Source organism: Nothoprocta perdicaria, unplaced genomic scaffold, assembly GCF_003342845.1.
Source record: "Nothoprocta perdicaria isolate Ctin4 unplaced genomic scaffold, notPer1 scaffold_1, whole genome shotgun sequence".
In the NCBI taxonomy this organism is placed as follows: Eukaryota; Metazoa; Chordata; class Aves; order Tinamiformes; family Tinamidae; genus Nothoprocta; species Nothoprocta perdicaria.
Genome location: NW_020454093.1, coordinates 5,214,186 through 5,229,800, shown reverse-complemented (window position 1 = coordinate 5,229,800; position 15,615 = coordinate 5,214,186). Strand labels below are relative to the sequence as shown.

The window sequence follows — 15,615 nt, the reverse complement described above, 5'->3', positions numbered from 1 at the left end:
ATCCAAAGGAGCTGGTTTTGTCTCCGGGCTCAGGGTGATTATGTGGCTGGGCACTAAGTACAATTACCGACGCTGTGCACAGGGATGCTGTGCACGTAGTTCTCATTAGTGAAAAGCAGTCGTCCCCCTCTGACACCCTCCTCCCTCCCTGCCCGTGACTGCGCGTGCTGCCGAGAGCCGGGAGCACAGGATTAGCTGGGAGCACGGGATTAGCTGTGCTTCACAAACTCGGGCAGCTCCATTCCCGTGCGCAGGGTGAGTACTCCAGCCTTCTCCAGAGCAAAGGCTGGATGAGCAGCATCCGTAAATTTGTGCCTGATGGTGCACAACACCAGTCCTCTCTCTGCATCGAAGAACAACAGTCTGCCGCCGCTATAATCCAAAAGGATGCCGATCCTGGCGGGCTGTTCTGTCACCTGGACATCGCTCAGTATGCTGGTGTGAAGGAATCTGTAAAGAAAACTGCAAGGAAATGGAAAACAAATAACAGTGAGCACCTTTGTCATTTACCAGAAATTCCTTATCATTCAATTTCCACCTATTAACAGGCTGCACATACAGCAGTGTACCATGTGGCAACAGGGTTTTGCTCAGTATATAACCCTCCTACCTGAGCAAATGTGCCATTACTTCAAAGCTCTTGTTTGAGATTGATGTTGGGTTGTTGTATTCTTTTAAGGTGCATTATAAAATTTACTAAAGCAGCACAGAGTATCTAAAACTCTTCTATAGTTGTATTTTTCTTGCTATTATAATTTGCAAAAATGAAGCAGATAAGTCCTCTGTTCTGTCATGATTCTTGAACCTCACCAGCTCTGTTCACATGCAGGACAAGTAACTTCCCAAGCAGCTAGACTGATTCACCGTTACCTGGTTTGTGCAGGACAGCAGCGCATGAACCAAGAAGTACCATTCAGCCCCAGGACGTCACTCTGTGATGTAGCCTCAGAGCAAATTCCAATCCTGTAGCTTCTGCAGGCAGACACAACGGTTTCCCAGTAATGACAGCCCCGAGCAGGCAGCAGTTCACCCAGAACTGAAGGAAATCTATTTGTGAAAGGAATACAGTAATGTGAGTCTGGTGGTTGACCAACATTATTGTGATATTTCTTATAAGCACATTATGCCGAAGCATCAAAAATTACTAATGAATTAAACTCTGTTCTTCTAATTACAGCTTTATATCAAAGATTTCAAAGTTCTCCCTGAAAGTCAGGGCATGTTCATACTGAGGTGAACTCACATTGAGAAATGCAAACTATGAAATTTGACCCAAAAGCAGATGAAGCTAGCAAAATGTGGTGGTGGGAAATGTGAATCTGCAGTCAAATTAGATATTAGAATTCCAGATTACATTTTATGGGGCTCATTCAAGTTGGAAAAGACAGGTGTTGTAAACAGAGACAGTGGCTCTTACATGCATTCAACTGCAATAAAAAGGTGCTTAAACCACTAATATCCCATTCTGTTTTAAAAAGCCATATGTATATGACACAACTGTGTTCACGGTGACCTTTGTAGTCAAAGAGTATGCCAAAATAAATAAAAAAATATATATATTTGCAATGGGTGGAGCTAGCCTGGTGCAATGTCTAACATACTCCCTTCAGCTCTTTCCGAGTTCTCTGAAGTCACAAATGCTTTTGAAAATGTTACCAGCAATACTCTAAACGAGAGAGCAAAGGGAGAGGACCAATTATTTCTAACCACTATCAATCCAAAAACCAACCTGCAATTCTGACCAGCCTGCAAGCTACAAAAAGTTGCTTCAAAACTAAAGTTTCTGGAAGGATTAAACAGTGACTATGAACTGATATAAATTCAGTTGTCCTCCTCTTTGTCTATTGCCTTTGACCTTCTGTGGAGGTTTCTCAGTGCAACATCAAACTCCTTCTAGCACCGGTATCAGCGCTGCGACTGGTATTACTGAGGGGATGTGATGTTGAACGTGCGGGTCTATCCGATAATACCCTGGGGTTGCATGACTGAAACAATGAGTATTTTTCTAAAAATCAGCTAGCCCTGGGTGAAAGGTTCCCATAGACAAAAGCAGAAGTTGAGGCCTCATGGTGAGCCAGCAGCAGAACCATGCTTGGCACGTGGCTACTCACCCTGTGAACCAGGCTGCCTCGGGAAGGTGCATGACGGTGCCGTCGGAGGAGAGCTGCAAAGCAGGGTGAGCCGTGTCACGCAGGAGGTGGAATCTAGTTCCTGGGGCACAATTGAAGACAAAGAAGCAGCTCTGAGACACTGGCAATATTTAACTTGAGATGAATCACAAAATGAAACCATTTCAGTGGGACAGAGCTGTACTTGCTGACAGGTAGGAGTGACAGGAAATTGGGTGAGAATGGGAAGACTGTTTTAAGTTGTGCCCACGTGAGATGGCAGGCTTCTGGCAACTAGGCCCAGGGATCATAAGAGGTTGCATTATTTAGAAAACTAATTAGGTGATACAGACGTCTTTTGTATTAAAGAAGACTGAATCCTTTTAAATCAATTGCTTTTTCAAAGGAGCAAATCTGAATTTTGAGACATTTGGAACCATACGTAATTTAACACTACCTATCTGGAAACCTTAAAGTTTAAGTAAGTCATTATATTTTAAAACATGTTCTGCTTGGTTCCTCATTCCTGAACCCTGAAGTTTTTGTTTGTTTATTTGTTTTGTTTTAAATCATGGAATCTTCAATTTCAATGTGTTTTATTAAACTCAAACAAACTCCAATTCCTGAAGAATATTTAACCTTTTTCTATCACAAACAACAGAGTTTAGCAATTTCAAATGAAGTAGCCCCACATCAAATCTGCTTCTTTTTATCTCAAAAGCTTGGTTACTCCTGCAGCTGAAAGTTCACTAGAAAAATGCCATCTCTGACTGCTTTGTCCCTCCATCCCCCTGTTCTGATAGCAGAAGAAGATGAGCCACCTTTAGTCGAGATAAGAGCAGCTTCACTCTGTTCACTTGCCCCAAATGCGTTGACAGCCCTCAGGTAGAAGAAATAGTTCACATTGGGCTCCAGGGATACTTTCAGTTCAGGTTTCTTTATTCCTGCAAAAGATCTGCAAATGCAAAAGATTTTCCTACATGAAAATTCAGACAACAGTCCAAACCAGTAGGGAATAATTTATGCAATGTAGCCAGCTAACAGTGTTATTGACTACTGAAACAACAGGCTGCACGGGGAAACTCCAGTTGGGAAAGGTGAGAGTTGTTTTGCAAGTAACCAGGTTATATAGAAGCTCTGCCATTTTACCTGCAGCATCTGCCTTAGTCTGATAATTTTTCAGGCCTTTGTTCCTGCACTGCCTTGCCACACAGTGCAGCCGTTTGGTGCAGTGCTCACTTTACGTACATTTTACAGCATAAGTCATCACAAAAAATGCAAGCAGCCCAGAATCAAATTCTCCTCCTCCTCCTGCAAAATGCCTGCAGTACAAAATGAATGGGCTTATGAAGAAAAAGCTCGGAGTTAATTCAGCTGCATGGGAGGGAACCTGCTTGCCCTGTTGGTGCTATAGGAGTGCAAACCCACGGAAACTGATGCTCTTATATGAGGCTGCACAGAAGCCAGGCACTTCCTACTCTGAATTCCCTGCTCACAAACTGCTCAGTGACACGGATTTGGCTCTGACTGCCTCGCTGTGCCGAGCTCCCCAAGAAGCAGGAGCAGCAGGGCCCCTGCCTTTGCACAGCGCCCTGCTTCGACTACATCTACCCTCTTGCGATGCCTCAAAAGCTCCAGCCCTCGCATCCTCAGCCACTGACTCCTTGGCACACTCCAGGAAAATGAGAGTCAGCACCCACTCAATCTCCTTCACAGGCACTTTGAAGTGCCAAGGAAAGTACTCTGGATTTCTAGAAAGATGCTGACTTTTTCTTTTTAATATACACTGTTGCAAATATGAGATATTGGCATAACAAATTCTTATATGTGGGATCCTGGTTGTCCTCATTTTTGCCTCATATAATAATGACTAAGTTAAAGGGTATATACCCATTGCACCATATACCAGTAGGTAAACACTGTTTATCTGTACAGACCAGACAATTTCCCCTCACAAATGCTCATAGGAGTCTTCAGGACAAGTATTTAATCCTCAAGAATAATGCAGGTCTTCTGAGACAATCCCCTGTCCTCCAGGTGGAGATGATCTCAGTGGTCCTGGGATGAGCTAGATGCAGGAGTCCTGCTCTGCTCTCCAGCAAATCCACGAAAGGGAGGTACAGGGATGCAGCCGGGGATTTATTCAAACCCAGATGCAGACTAGGGCTGAGGCACACGCAGCCTCTCTCTGTGAGCAGGCAGGAATACCTTCTGGTTTGCAGGTTTGCTGCTGCAGGCAGAGGCAGAGCCCTGAGGCTGGGTGCCCTCGGCTGCCCTCGGCTCTGCGCCTGGATGCGGAACAGATGAGGGCCAGGTCCTTGGAGAAGGAGAAGGGCACAGAGTGCAGGTCTGGAAATGGAGCCCGGGAAGGTTAATGCCTCCATAGGGAGCTAGACTAAACAAACAACCTTTCCCACCAGCAATTACTGTGACCCCACAGGAGGCAAGGCAGGCAAGGCAGCGAAGATCCTTGCTATTCATTGACAGGGACTGTTTTTCCTCAGCTATCCCACCAGAGAGCAGTGCAAACTGAAGAATAATCAGTGCTCCTCCACTAGGGTTTTTTATTTTTTTTGTAAATGCCTGTCCCTGCAAGCAGATAAAGGCAAAATCACACAGCTCTGCCTATTCCTAATTCCTGTTAACTCCATGTAGAAAGCTGCGTTGAGGAGGATGCTCTTCTGGGGAGTGAAGCTCTTCTGGATACTTCAGCTTCCTCATTAGTCTGTAACAGCTATTTTGTATGGATGGCTGTCATTAAAAATGATGGAAAACATTGTGGAAAAAAAAGCAGCAAGTGCTTCTGTGATCTCAGTCTGGAAGAATTTCACAGTGTCTGTCTGGTGCTGCAATTGATGCAGTAAATAAAAGCCGAGGGGTTGTCCAAACTCAATAGCAATTACATTGTTTTTCTCTCTCCTGCAAATAACAAATCCCTGGCCAAGAAGCAGCTCAGTGAGGCACTGGGGGCTAGGCAGGTTGGTCCGCTCTTACCAGGAGGTTCAGGGAAGAGGGGCAATTAAAGGCATTATCTTCAATACAAAGCTGAGAGCAACAGCATACCTCTTTTCCACTTGAATAACAACACAGAAAACTCTGGACTTTAAGCAGATCTGGTCAGTAAAAACAGTGATCTGATTTTCCAATAACGCTCTCTGCTTGGTAATCTATTTTTGCCAGCTTTAAGCTTCCTAAGAGTAAGAGCCCATCAATTTTAGCTACGATTAAGGCTTAAAAACAGTCCTGCTGCTGCCAACTAATGAAACAGAATATGCCAACAAGAAGGAATTTCATTTGCAACACTCTGTTACGCTGGGCCAGCTCCAAGCTCACAGGAGGCTGAGTACAAAGAAGAAATAGGTCTTGCTATTGCCTCTCTTTCTGTCTAGAGAATACAGCGAGAGGGAAAGTGAATACTGAGGGCTCCCCAGGCTCTCAGCAATCACTGTAGTTGGTCATGCTCCAGGTTACTGCTGCAATCAGTAATAAAAACTTACGGATGAAGAGAAAGCATGAATAGAGCCTTATAGATTGCTTCAAGCAATACAGGACAAGCATCCAAGGAGGGAGAGGAAGATGCATTTATATATTCCTGGCTGTGTTGGGGGGAAGCCTGTTTCAGTTCCAAGTGCTCGCAACAAGCATTGCATTCAGATCTTCCTCGAGTCAGTGTAAAGCACTTAACCATGTAACTTCCATTGTGGAAGGAAAAGAAATCCAACTGCAACATTTTTTCATCTATTTTCTACTTAAAATACACCTGCTTACTTTATAGATGGATGGAAATGCAATAACGTTACTGCCAAAACACAATGCATCCTGGCTCCGAGCCACAACATTAATGTTTCTGCACTGCTCCCACAACATCTTGGTATCATTATATGATGTTCAGAGCATAAAGATGCAAGAAACATTTGAAGTGGAGTGTTGTACATATTTATTCTTAATCCTTCACTTTATGGAGGGCTCATAGAAGAATCTGAGAGTCTCAAAATCCGACCTCCAAAGTTCAGATACTTTTCTGTATAAATCAGAGCAGGAAGAAAATGCATTTCTTCACCTTTAAATTGCCAAGTGATATCACATCAATTGTCTGGAAGACTTGTGATTTATCTGTTTTTCAGGAAATCTGATGCTGTCCTTTGATGTATATCTCTCATCAGCATTTGCACCTAATTTCAAGAAAACACCTCCTAGAGGATAATTTTTAATATTGCATCAACCCATTAAATGCTACCTGTTGTAGTGTTTCAGAATGCCCTCTGCATTGTTGATATTTCTTCTCTCCACCATCCCACCAAAATCATGCCACTAGACCTGTGCAGATACCACTGATGTCAAGTTAGAATTGAAAGCATGAAGGCTTTTCAAGATATGTATAGAAGCACACGCAAGGGCTGGGAAAAGCTCTTCAAGCTAAAAATAAAGAACAAGCTGCTTTGAGTTGCCTTCCAGCTGTGCTACATCCTTCCTTTCTTCTTGTTTGTCCCAGTCATGTAATTTTGGCTGTTAGGGCATTCGAGCATCAAAGCACCAACTACAGAGGTCCTTGCTGCTGTCTTAGATAGCAAACTCAGCAGAGCAAAGAGGATGAGGAGTTCCTATTTTCCTCCCATCGCCTTCCGAGTTGGAAGGACAGTCATTTGGGCAAAGCAATGGGAGGAAGGTTTGTTCTTGTCTTTCAAGAGCTAGAGCTGTTCCATGGGCAGATGGAAAATTTCAGCTGCAAGGGGTGTCAATCTCACACCATTGATGGGGAGGAGGACACTTGGTCGGAAGAACCCACACTTCCACTTTTATGAATTCATCACACACTGTACTAATTTCTGCCCAAGCCTTACAGATTTCTCATGATGTGATACATGGTTTCCAACTGAGCAGCCCACACAGCTAATCCCTGGACTACATTTCTCTCAGTTTTCCATCTTCCACCCACCCACAGCTCCATTGACTTCTCAACACAAAGAGGCTGAACAGTGAGCACACAGCAGAGCTCTGGAAACTGAAAGGAATGTTTCAAAGGCTTCTAACCTGAAAAAAAAAAGAAGAATCAACTTGTGAAGGAGCTTTAAAACCACAGCAGCAGACAAGGGACTCACTGTTGCAGAAGATCTAAAATGACCATATACTAAAATCATGTCCCCCACAGGTGTCAGGCTGAAAAAAGGCAAAAATCCAGATGGAAATGTAGACCATCTAGAATCTAGAAAGGCTTTCTATAGATGTTTAGCTGGCATCTGGAAGGCAAATCTTCATGGTGATTTATTTCCAGAGATTCCTCAAATTTTCCTCTGGGGAACTGGGACTGCTCTGGGATACTCAAAAGGGTAGAAATGCCTGTCCTAAAACCTGCACTAAGGGGTCCTCCTCACACAGGCCCAGCTGATCCCTGAGGGTACCCCTGGCACCGTCCCCTTGTTGCTGGTGGCCTCCGAGCACGATGTGTGTGAAAAGAGCAACTTGGGACAGCGCTGCTTTCTTCAGGCGCATTGCAGGAGGCAACTGATCATCTCTGCCAATCTTTCCTCGATTTCCCTCCCTCATCTCTGCTTTCTTCAGGGGGCTCCATGCTTGGCTGGTCCCCAAGACCAGCTCAGGCAATCTGCTCCCAGTCTCTCTTCTGGAAGGACAGATTCCAGGCTTTCAAGGAAAGTGGCTGGAGGAAGCAATAGTGCTTCCGGGCTCAAATGCTCCAAGGTGGTTATAAACACACAATCTTATTCTACCTAATACAGGTACTCAACATAGTGACTCTAGGCTCTTTCTATATCAAAAAAAAGGGACTTAGGCAGTTCCAGCAAGCAACATTGCTATCTAAAATCTCACCCACCATCTGGAGCTTTTGTCTCACTTTGTCAGCTAAAAAAGGGCTAGAAATCAATTCCTAACTTGCACTTCAGGAGCCTTAGATAGGGGAAAATATGGGCAGTATCCTCCATAGTGCTGATGGTCTTTTTTTTAATCTTGACGTTGTGCAAAAGAATAATTATGAATCTTAAGAAAAGCTGTCTCCTCTTATCCTGTATTACTACAGGATGAATTAAAGGTTAATCACATGCGGGCTGCTTTTGGAAAAGGAGAGAAGCATTGTTTTGAGGGAAAACAAGTGGTAAGAGGCGATCTTTGGCACTAAAAAAGGGGTTGAGAAACCTTCTGCAGATACAGAGATTTCTACCTACGCAACTCTGAGAAAATTCATAATTTTGTCCTGTCGGAATTTTTCACACTTTTCACAGTAAAAAGCTGTGTTCTACCCACAGGGAGGCCAGAAAAGTCAAATGTGTCTCAGTACAGTTATAAACATTTTTGGTTTTGCCCAGCTCCTTTGGAGAAGAAAATGGGTGACTTTCTGACAGCGATCTCTATCTGACAGTCATCTTCATACAAGCAAACTGCCTGGTGTTAATGTCACTTCACTCACAGACTGCAGAAAGCAGCACATTTTCTCTCTCGGATTTGGGAAGAAGCAATCTCAATTAACAACAAATAAACTTAAGTGCAAACACCCAGCACAGGGTTTGGGAGCAGCTACACTGTCCCTGACTGACAGCAACTTTGGCAGCTTGACAGTGACCTGATGGCCTCATAAAACATGTATGAAAAGGAGCATATCAGAGCTGTCCTTAGAGAGCAGAAGAGCTGTGCAAGGCCCCCTCCTCTTGTCTGCATTAGCACAACATGCTGGTGCAGAGTGAAAAAACTCTCCTGAGCCTGCACAAGTTCTTTATTTCGGTTTCTCACCGGCTTTTGCAGGGAGCAAGGCTCGCACTGTTGCACTGTCACAAACACCTACTAGAAGCTTGTGAACCCTTCAGTACATCTTAACTAGCTTTGACCGTGAGGGGTAGAGCTCTTCCTTAGCTATCATGTTTCTGCTAAGGTCAGATGAACTGGGCTGCATGAGGGAAAAAAGACCTTTGATAGTGTCTTCTGGGTCAGGGACAGGCAGAAATCGGCCTGATGTTCCCACTGACCTCCACTCCCTGAGCTTCCCTCACTTCTTCAGCGCTACCCATGGTCATCAACAGCCAGAGATTCCTTGATGTTCTTTTCCCCTCCCAAGGCTCAGCTGTGCCTGGCACAGGCTCTGCCCAGATCGATGGCAGGAGAGTCTCTGCTATCGCTCACATTATGTAACAGGCTTGCTCCTGTCTTGCTCCCAGGAAGAAGAGGGCAAGGAGGGTGAAGGCTCTCCCATTTCATCCCACCCCACTGCGTGCTGCCCCTGCACTGCCAGGGGTTGTGGCAGCTATAGAGGTGGGATTTCTCTCTGGAGAGCACAACCTTGCAGCTTTTGGTTGATCAGAGACTGCACAAAATCTTCAAAGCTTCAGCCCCAAGTGCCAGGCATTGCCTGGTTATGCAGAATAAGAAGAAAGCATTTCTATGCCTCTCAGCTTAAGCTCATGGATTAGTATTTGGCATCCAAAGCCATCAGCGCACGGAAGCAGATTCCCGGCACTCACCTGAGGCCCTCTCCCTCGGGCGAATACTGCGGGCAGTACTCCAGCGTGAAGGAGGCCGGCGCGCGCGGGCTGGCGCGCCAGCGCACCGTGGCCGTGTCCCAGCACACGCTGCTCTCCTCGGCCCTCAGCACGGGCACGGCGGGCGCTGCGGACACAAGGACACCTGGCTTATTTGGGGGTCAGAGCCGTCCTCCTCCGCGCTTCAAAGGCGGAGGGCAATGTTAGGGATGAAAAGAAACATGCCAGAAGCGTCGCTGCGTGCATTCGTGCCATTCTGCCCATACTTAGTCTACCTGTGCAGATTTTTCTGCCCCTCCCTGAGCACGTTTGCCCATTTCTGCCCTGTTTCAAGGAACAGAGCTGAGAAGCGGGCTCGGTGCAGCTACCCCAGATTAGCTCCCTCCCATCCCCGGCAGTCCCTGCGTGAACTGCAGCAGAAGCAAACGCGATGCTGCAGAAGCTGGGCTGAAACGATGACTTGCTGCTTAATTATGTCTCCTACATTTTTGCAAAGCACATACTAAAATTTGGACCTATAATTTCTCCTTTTTAAAGCCTCAGTTTGAGAACTACAGGCCCAACCACAAAGATAGCAAATGAATGTAAAATAGCACACTGAATGCAAGCAATCAAAAGCTATTGTGTGAAACAGCATTGTAGCCTGAAAATGGATGTTATATTCACATGATTTATCTCTTCCCAGGGAAGAGCAACATGCATGACCCTCTTACAATCTGTTGTTGACACTCATATGGACAGCTTTAACTGCCCATTCTTAACTCAATTCTTAGAATAAATGTGACGGATTAAAATAAAAGGCCAAAGGAAGTTATTTTGGTTTTAAAGAAATCAGGCTTCAAATAGGATGCCTACAAACACAGAAATTAGCCTAGGTAACCTTACAGATTTGCAACCAACCTTCAAATTACATTCTGTGTTGCAGTACAAATAATTTCTTATTATTGGAAAAGAAAACACCCAAGCTGATGAGAGTGCCCACAGAGTTTGTCTGGGCAACCAGCATGGTCCCCACTCACTGCTGGTGCTGGGGGAGCATCACATCTGCTCAGTGGCATTCCTATGGGCAAAGGTCCCAACACCAGGAAAAGATCCAACTTCAGTCCACTAGCAATGTATATACAGACCATAACTGAATACATCAGCAAAGCATTTGTTTGTATGTACTATTTTTTTCAGTGAAATACTGAAAATAAACTCTGTAAATTATTTCTTCTGAGTTCTTAAATATTAGTAATTTGGTTACTTGAAGAATCAGAGTATTCTAGTTTAATAACAAAAACAGCTGGGCTCTTCAGCAACATACTGAAGAACTGGTTTCGGTCACTACTACTCATCTTTCCACCTTTGGTGTCAAGAGGACACAACAGTTTTGTCAGTCCATCAGCAATGTTCCCACAAATCTACCTGGCAGCTTGACAGAGAGTGTGTTTTGAGTTTAATTTGTACTAGCTTGCTTATTTTCCTAAAGAAAGAGGCCAAGACAAAAGAAAGACTCTGAGAAATTAACCCCTTTGGAAGGCTTGAATTTTGAGGAAAAGAACAGTGGATATGAGGCCAAATTAAAAATAATGATTTCAGAGAGGTGAGAGCCCTTTTAAAACTATTTATATGTTAGAAATTACTTATTATTTGACCATTTGAGAGGATTTCTTACATTAAGCTCTTCGTTTTTCATAGAGAAAAATCAGAATTTCTGCTTTGAGTTTTTTAGAAAATCTTATTTGCTAAAAATATGAACTACAAATTGAACATCAAAGAGGATTACCCAAAAATATGATGTCCAGTGAACTGAGCAAAAGATTTGAAGATAACTTGCTGTCAAATGATTTCAGCACTATTCTCGGTGCAATATGGAATTACTTCACTATGAAATTGCTAAACATCCTTGTCCATGTTTTGTAAATTCATGAAATTGATGATGGTTTTTACTCTGCAGCACTAAAAAAAATTATCTCACAAGAGGCCTCTGCCAATGTCTAGACCACAGGATACTTCACCCTACTCATAATTCAAGATGCAACAGTTGTGCCAATACAAATTATTTAAGAAATTAAATCTCAGAAAAATTTAATCACTCAAGTGAAGCTCCTAAGCAGTTCTCATCATCATTTATACCACTTAAACAGCAGCAGAGCCTCTCAGCCACACCTGAGATTTGTGCCCCACTGAGCCAGACGCTGCATGGACCGGCTCTAAAGCAGGCCTTCCATGAAAAGCTCACGATTTAAATCAAGGCAACACAGATGTGTTTGGAAGGATGGCAGAGAGGCAAAAAATGCAGTGATCTCCCATATCTTCCCAAGGCAAGGCGACAGCACGGAGCAGTCGGATGGCTTTCCTGAAGCTGCCCCACAGCATCCTGGCACATAAGGAAAATTGGTAACGTGCCTTCCATTGCCCCTGGCATGAGGTCTGGGATTTAAAATGTCTTCACATCTGAGTACTTTTAACTTTCATCCTAAGAACAATTTTACTGCTGTCTTTTCACAAAAAGGCAAACATTATTATAAGCTGCCTATGATCTGCTAGATGGACTAAATGAAAGAGCTTCTTCTGTTTCACTAACAGTATGACCTAGAATTTGTAAAGAATCTGAAACCTATAACAATCAAATGCCAAAATATATACATACCTGTTTGAAAAATGGATTTTTCACTGGGTAAGCTACATCCCGTGCAGTTCACAGCCATGACCCACACACTGTAGCAGCGATCTGGCTCCAGGTCCTCCAGAATGCAGTGGCTCTCTTTCACCGTCACTCTATATTCTTCCACCAAAGCTACAAGAAACACATACACACACCCAGGCCATGATGCTCATGCACTTCATTTGCATGGCCTATGATTTCTCCTGCCAACTAATATCTAAAAAAGAGCTAACTGAAAATACAGAAGTTGTAACTATCCAGTGAATTACTCAATATTTTTCTTAAAATCAGTTTGGATAGAAAGTTTTTGATCTGCCCTTGAGTTCGGTGCCCTCAAATCCCACAAGTAGTCTTCAGAATGATAGGCTGCAAATTTGGGACATGCAATCAAGAGTTGTCAACTCTGTTTTCACCTCTCCAGAACGTAATTTCTCATGATGGAATTTGTCCGATGCATCCTTCAGTGCACAGGCACATACACACATTTAAGCAGAACCCAGGTGCTTTAAGTGATTCTATGATTAGCTTAAGCTTTCAAATGAACAAACATTTCAAATCCTCTTTTCTCAATTTCCATATTTAAGAATTAAAATATCTTAATGTCATTTTTATATGACACTGAAACCGCATGTAGAAATACTGCATTTCTGATTATCCTTTCTTGTCCTAGTTTATTAGGACACATTTCCAAAGTATATGCAGGACCCCAAATTCCTAATCAGGCCCTTCCTTTTGGGAGCTCTGTCTGATTCCTGTAAGTACCAACAGTGCTATAGGGACATTCTGACAGTTGGGCCGCTTCCATAAAGTTTCTAAATAGAGATGTTGCTGCCTCTCTGCAAGGATCCATCCTGCACTTTTTGGACCAAAATATTTACCTTTTATTTTGGGAAAGGAGGAAGGGGAGAAGGAATGGCATCCAGCTTATGTTCTCCTCCTCAGCTACCTGTCCTTAGTCCTATGCAGAATTTCTTCACAGCCCCCTTATCACTCAGCTGCGTGCACCTGCCCTACAGAACAGCCTCTGCCCTTAATAAGATCACAGCAGCAAGGACTGCTGCAGTCACACAGGTGAGAGGACACACCGCTTTGGTCTCTGCTAGCTTGAGGCTCCTCCATACAGTAGACCTGGAAGCAGTCGATGGCATCCCCTTCGTGCACAGTCCAGTAGACTGCGATGGAGGTACTCGTGGCCGAGTTTGGTTCTTGAGCTATCAGAGTTGGAGTCTGTGGAACTGAAAGAAAAAAAAAATCTTTAGTTGTTATTAACAATCCTATATTTTGAGCCAAATTAGCTACATGTTAATTGGGAGACAACCAGAATCCTTATTTTCACTCAACTACCAATACTTGAGATGACAATCAGTCAACACCACTGCAGTTTTTGAGCAGTATGTTCATATAAACTAGGAAAGACAAAACCTAAATGCTCAGTATGGGATTCTAATTGCCCATTCCCCTCACATCCCTGTCCAAATAAGATGCAGTAATGATGCAGCTTGATGAAATAATCTTGAATCACAAGATTTAGCCAGGTGCCCAGGCTGGATGCTATGAAGTGTAGGTAGATGAAGACAAAGGTGGAGTCCAGGAGTGGCTCCTGAGGAAAGGAGCTTATTCCTTCTCCCTGCTCATAGCAAATAATGTAAGATGTCTCACTGGTGAGAGGGGGAGCCTGCAGAAGAAGAGAGTCTCCAGCAGATGCAAATGTAACCGATCCCCAGAGAGGTGGTCAGGAAAAGGAACCACCACACTGGGGAAAATAGTTTGTCAGATCCACTTAAACCTTGGCCACATCGGGGCTGTGAAAAGAGGTAGGAAAAGGAAGCACAGACTTCTCATACTTGGACTCTCACAGCCGGAGCAGAGGCTCTGGGGAGCAGGTCCACCATGTGCAGAGGTGGATTCACGCTGCAGGTTCAGGGATGGGGCTCCTGCCAGAACAGCAGCTGTCCCTGTAGACTCAGATGAGGCAGGGACCTGCACGGGCAGGAGATCCCAAGCTCTGCTTTGGCCAAAGAAGCCTAAGCTCATCAGACACCCCACGCACATTCCTCAATAATGTACCCCCTAAACTCCTCATAAACCGAATAGTCTCTGCCTTCTGACCTGCACAGATCCATCCAAGGAGTGGAAAGAAAGAAGCAACCCCATGCATCTCTCCCTGTCCATTGTTAAAGTGATTGCAGGGAACAAAAACATGGTTCTCTCTCACCACCCAGTAAATTTCCACATCATGTGCGTTTTGGTAGGCTTTGATCAGAAAGCTTTTCTTTTTTCAGTTGTCTTCACAGTCATGATGATGATTCCCTGTGGCATGAACAAGGCAAATGCAGATGCTGGCTGTTTCCTTACAATTTATACAGACAACTTCAAGTACAGTAGCATTACATTTGCTTCTCATTGAAAAAATCCTTTTCATTGCTAAAAACAAGATAGATTTTGTCTCTTAACTGTATCTGGATTTGAACAATTTAAAAACTGATCATTTTCAGAAAAGGACTTTCTTTCAATGGATCCAGTGGGTAAAACCTTTTTTTTCTGTGAAGTTGTTTTTTATGATTACAGAAATCCCATAATTGCGAAATCTATTATTCCAGATTTCAAAAGGACTTCTGAAAAAAATACTATACATCAAATTCATTTTGGAAACACTGAAAAAAAAATTCTAATTTTCTTTTGCATAATAATAAATAAACTTTTAGAAAGAAGTAATTTATAACAAGAAGTTGAATTGTTCTCTTCAGAAAGAATATTTGGATTGTGGAAGGGTGGCAAATTCACCTCTATTTCATCAACTGGTTTCAGTCAAAACAAATTCTGAGGAAGCTTGACATTTGCCTCCAGTATTTGATAAATGATGTCCTCAAGGTTTTCAATTTCAAATAAAGGTTTTTGTACGCATTCACCTCTACTTTCTTTCAGGAAAAAGGCAGAAACTTGATAAAGTATGTATTTTTACTTTACTGCTTACCAAAATAAAAATCAAAACCACAACAGCAATTATCCCCTAGGTAGGGGAAGAGAAGAATGAAAATCATGTATTTTAAAAAGAAAAGAGAAGAATGTATAAAGGATGGGGAGCTTTGAAGGTCAGATGCTTGTGGACAACCTCATTCATCTCTAGTTTGTCAAAGCAAAGAGTCTGGAGCCATTTGGTGTTCAGCAAACACAGTAGCTCATGTGAATCAAACCAAAAGCAAATCTCAGGAATATGGGCAGGAAATACCTTGAAAAGACCCATAGGAAAAGAAAATATAGAAAGACAAAACAAATCTGTTCATGGGTATGACCTTGCCAGAAGGTAACAGTACAGAAGGAAAGATTGGGACTCACAGGACCCATGAGGCTGCAAGAGAGAATCAAGCCAGGA

At 43.4% G+C, this 15,615-nt stretch overlaps 1 protein-coding gene across 1 annotated transcript in view; it reads right to left on the bottom strand.

Moving 5' to 3' along the window:
* Positions 1-205: 205 nt before the first annotated feature.
* Positions 206-15,615, bottom strand: part of CMYA5 (cardiomyopathy associated 5) — a 38,724-nt gene continuing 23,314 nt past the window's right edge. The window contains exons 10-16 of the mRNA XM_026035440.1: positions 13,328-13,477; positions 12,228-12,374; positions 9,575-9,719; positions 2,930-3,063; positions 2,112-2,211; positions 871-1,047; positions 206-462 (exon numbers count right to left, since the gene is read on the bottom strand). Of these exons, the coding sequence (XP_025891225.1) occupies positions 210-462; positions 871-1,047; positions 2,112-2,211; positions 2,930-3,063; positions 9,575-9,719; positions 12,228-12,374; positions 13,328-13,477 (1,106 nt within the window). The 3' untranslated portion in view covers positions 206-209. The remainder of the gene's footprint in view (positions 463-870; positions 1,048-2,111; positions 2,212-2,929; positions 3,064-9,574; positions 9,720-12,227; positions 12,375-13,327; positions 13,478-15,615) is intronic.